Consider the following 4,530-nt stretch of genomic DNA (forward strand, 5'->3'; position numbering starts at 1 on the left):
GGCTGGCGCGTAATGGCGGGGTATTAAATTCTAATTAGAGATGCAGGGGATCAATGATAGGGAGGTTGGACAGCCCGATCCCCCAGTGCCAGCCCAATAGACTGATGAGTTATTGTCATGTAAAAAAGCGCTAGCAATAAGACCCAAACGCCGTGCTATTGTCCAAGCGGAAAGAGCCAAGTTTATTATGAGGACTATATGCTCTAGAGACCTGGGGCTAGGCGGCTCCTTGGGAGGCTTTTCATAAAACAAGGCTCAGCTCCTATAAAGGAGGGCAGTTTTTGAGCAGGCGCCGAGCAGTGCACATCTACCCACGGCACGAGCCTCCTTCAAACCAGTCAAAATTCAGCCGTCACGAGCTCCCCAACTCCGTCCGCGTTTCGGCTCGCTTCTTCTCTTTTTCATGTGCTCCTCGCCATTTTAATCCAATTTGAATTTGACGTTTGTGTGTCTTTTTCCTTGGGAGAGCAGCTTTCCTTCTCCACTGAGCCTTTTCAATGTATAAAATGGAGTATTCTTACCTCAATTCCTCTGCCTACGAGTCCTGTATGGCCGGGATGGACACGTCGAGCCTGGCGTCAGCCTATGCGGACTTCAGCTCCTGCAGCCAAGCCAGTGGCTTTCAGTACAATCCCATCAGGACGACGTTTGGGGCCACCTCCGGGTGCCCGTCGCTCACGCCGGGCTCCTGCAGCCTGGGCACCCTGCGGGACCACCAGAGCAGCCCGTACGCCGCAGGTAAGCCCGCAGTCACCAGCGGAGAGGCGCGAGAGCCCGGTATATAGGACGCCTTGATTGCTTTCGAAAATGGAAATGTGTTTAGTATTTACCAAACGAAATTTGCTTACACAAATGAAAGAATTTATCACGTTAGAAGCGATTGCAGGCAAGAGGTAATTCAGTTACGGGGTTACACTATCCCAGTCACACCCTAACCGCCAACAAAATTATCTTAAGCTGCCAAAATGATAGGCATAATTTATTTACTTTGCGATGAGACATAAACCTTGGAAAATAATGAAATAACCAGGGACTTAAGCTCATTATTGACAGTGAATTGAAGTTGCAGTAGCAACAATAGCAAGTATTTATGACAAGTTTCCAATCCAGTCTCCAATAACATTCAATTAACAGCATTTCGCGGATAACAGGATTACAGCTGGCTCGGGATTTTCATAACCTTATCTTTTATCACGATTTGATCTTATCTTACGACCACTGAATGCACTTAGTTTGGAAACTTTATTTGAATTATCATTTCATTTTCCTTTCTTGCCATTTGAATCAACAAGTTTTAGGCACATTTTCTTACAGTCACACCTGCACACATGACTTAGCCCATGTCTCATTTGAACAGTTCCCTACAAGCTCTTCACCGACCACGGAGGACTGAACGAGAAGCGCAAGCAGAGGCGCATTCGGACCACTTTCACCAGCGCGCAGCTCAAGGAACTGGAGCGCGTGTTCGCGGAGACTCACTACCCGGACATTTACACACGAGAGGAGCTCGCGCTGAAGATCGACCTCACCGAGGCGCGCGTGCAGGTGCGACACCCTCCACTCATTTAACACATTTACAGCAGAAAGCATTAAAAGTATTATATTATTATTATATGACAAGAGCAGCTATAGCTATTGTACAGCTTTATTTTTTCCCCTTCGTTTAAAAAATAATGTACACTCTAAAAAAAACCCAATGGGTTAAAACAACCCAATTTGGGTTGAAAATGGACAAACCCAGCGGTTGGGTTAAATGTTTGCCCAACCTGCAGCGCAGTTTTATTTAACCCAACTATTGTTTAAAAATGACTATATGTCTGGCTTAAAATGAACCCAAAATAGGTTGGAAATTAAAAATCAGACACAATTACTAGAGGCAACAATAATCAAAAGGTGAACATTTATTAATACGCCATTTAATACAAGTTTTTTCGTTTAATTATTATTCATTAAACATTAAAAAATTATAATTTCCAACATATTTTGGGTTCATTTTAAGCAAACAATACAGTAATTTTTATATAACAGTTGAGTTACATAAAACTACCCAGCAGGTTGAGCAAACATTCAACCCAACTGCTGAGTTAATACAAACCCAATCGCTGGGTTTGTTTATTTTCAACCCAACTTTGGTTGTTTTTAACCCAGTGTAGCATTTCCCAGTGTGAATGTAAAATGAAGTGCAATAGTAATAATGCCAACTTTTCTATCCTTTACGATAATTAACCATTGTTTTACTACAAATAAAAAACAAAAAAAAACATGGTTCCTGTAGTTATTCCATGGTAACCACGAACTTTTGCTACAAAATAACAGTTTAACTATGGTTTTGTTTTGGTTATACAAATGCCATTGTTTTACTATGACAAAATAATGGTTAATTATCGTAAGGGATATTAATATAAAGAGCATTCGTGTTAAATAACATTCATTTATGTATGTATGCAAGTAGCATGAAATAAAGTGTGACCAATGCGCAATCGTCCACAGGTGTGGTTCCAGAACAGGCGCGCCAAATTCCGCAAGCAAGAGCGCGCGGCCGCCGCCGCAGCTGCAGCAGCGAAGAACGGATCTGGGAAGAAGTCGGACTCACGAGAGGAGGACAGCAAAGAGGCAAAGGCGACCGATCCTGACAGCACTGGCGGGCCCGGGCCCAACCCTAACCCTACCTCCAACTGTGGTGGACCGAGCCCCACCGGCGGACAGGTCAGCGCCACGGGCAACGGCCCGGTCGAACAGGTCAAGACGTCAGTGGCCGGTATGGGAGGCACTGCGCCGAGTCAAGGCTGGGCCTCAGCCCCGGGAACCATCACCTCCATTCCGGACTCTCTGGGCGGACCGTTCGCCAGTGTTCTGTCCTCATTACAAAGACAGAACGGAGCCAAAGCCACTTTAGTAAAGACCAGCATGTTCTGAGTTCGTGCTCGATGCAGAAGGAAGCGACGAGCGCGAGATTCAACAAACCAACAAGAGTTTACTCTAGTGACTGAAGCGTGGAGAAAGATGGAGAGAGTCCTGTATCTCCACTCAAGAAAGAAGAGACCACCCGACTGCTTTCGATGCCATTGGTTTACACCACAAGCTGGATAATAATAATATCATACACATTATGTTAACATTGTGACCTTATCCGGACTGTTTAGTTTTGGCTGTGGTCAACTAATCGAGAGACTGCGATGCGCGCTCCCGCTGCAAAGAAGGACTCATGAAGATCAATGTCATTATTCAATGTCATTATACATGTCATTATATCTCGCGCCATGATTGTTTGTTTACATTGACTCTAGCGCAAGTTAATGTCTGTATTACAGAATTCTGGCACTCTGTTATATATTTTTACCTATAAATTGACAAGCCTTAGAGCCAGGGGCTCTGCAACATTCATCCACATATTTACTATTAATCCATGGCGAATTGTTCTTCAAAATGGCACAAGTACATACTTCATTGTTGACAGGAATACGTAAACGTTTTGTGTGTCTTTCTACAGCTGTGTTTTTGTGGCTCAAATTGTATAGTGTTAAAGCGTATTGACGTCCTAGATAAACATAGACCACACGATCCCCTGTAGTTCATTGAGTCTTTATAATGTTTTACAACTGGAGCATTCTTCGGAGGAAAAAGGGAATGGATGCAAAACACTGTATTTATTTTCTATATTATTTGCATGTCGTCTTCTCCGTCCGATTTTATAATGATTTTCACCTATTTTGTGAGCATAATGTAACACGTTTTTGTCCAGGATTTGAGAATTATTTATATGTAGGTAATGGATGCTTATATTTAAGAAGGAAATATTTCTACATGTGCACATAGTTTTTCAGGTGTACCATTGACATGCTGTTGATGATAAAAACGATTATGATGCTGAAAATAACACTGTCCCGTTTCTCTTTAAAGTGTCCGCTTCATTCAACAGAAAGTGGCTAAAAGATCTTTAGGTGTCTTTGGGCGAGTGTCCCGTTCAGCACCTCGGACAGCCGCGCGAGCGCGAGCGCGAGCACGAGCACGGATTCCCTCCGGTAATCGACGCTACTGTTCGGACTACTGCTGTTATAAACACAGACACACTTCATTAGAGTTTAGGCTACTTCATAATTCACATCTTTAAACATCCAGAACTATTCTCCTACATATCGATTAATTTCACACAATAGACTATTATAAAAGACAATCATGCATCCAGACTAAAGACAATTTGAAGCAATTTAATTCTTATTTTAAAAAGTCAGTGTCTGAGGCCTATTAAACTGTAGAAAAACAAGCAGATTTTATGCAGGCCCACAGGTATAAATTAAGTATATAATATGTTGGCTATACACTCTAAAAAAATACTGGGTTAAAAACAACCCAAGTTGGGTTGAAAATGGTCAGACCTGCTGGGTGATTTTATTTAACTCAACTATTGTTTAAAAATGGCTATGGCTGGCTTAAAACGAACCCAAAATATGTTTGAAATTAAAAATCAGACACAATTACTAGAGTTTACTGTTTAATTATTATGAATTAAACTTAATAAAGGTTCATTTA

The 4,530-nt window shown here is 42.2% G+C and overlaps 1 protein-coding gene across 1 annotated transcript; it reads left to right on the forward strand.

Moving 5' to 3' along the window:
* The first annotated feature begins 335 nt into the window (after positions 1 to 335).
* Positions 336 to 3,722, forward strand: phox2bb (paired like homeobox 2Bb). Its single transcript, XM_067411153.1, has 3 exons — positions 336 to 738; positions 1,358 to 1,545; positions 2,491 to 3,722. The coding sequence occupies exons 1-3, from the start codon at positions 498 to 500 to the stop codon at positions 2,914 to 2,916; spliced, it is 855 nt and encodes a 284-aa protein (XP_067267254.1). The 5' UTR covers positions 336 to 497; the 3' UTR covers positions 2,917 to 3,722.
* The last annotated feature ends 808 nt before the right edge of the window (positions 3,723 to 4,530 follow it).

The sequence above is a fragment of the Chanodichthys erythropterus genome, chromosome 1, assembly GCF_024489055.1.
Source record: "Chanodichthys erythropterus isolate Z2021 chromosome 1, ASM2448905v1, whole genome shotgun sequence".
Lineage (NCBI taxonomy): Eukaryota > Metazoa > Chordata > Actinopteri > Cypriniformes > Xenocyprididae > Chanodichthys > Chanodichthys erythropterus.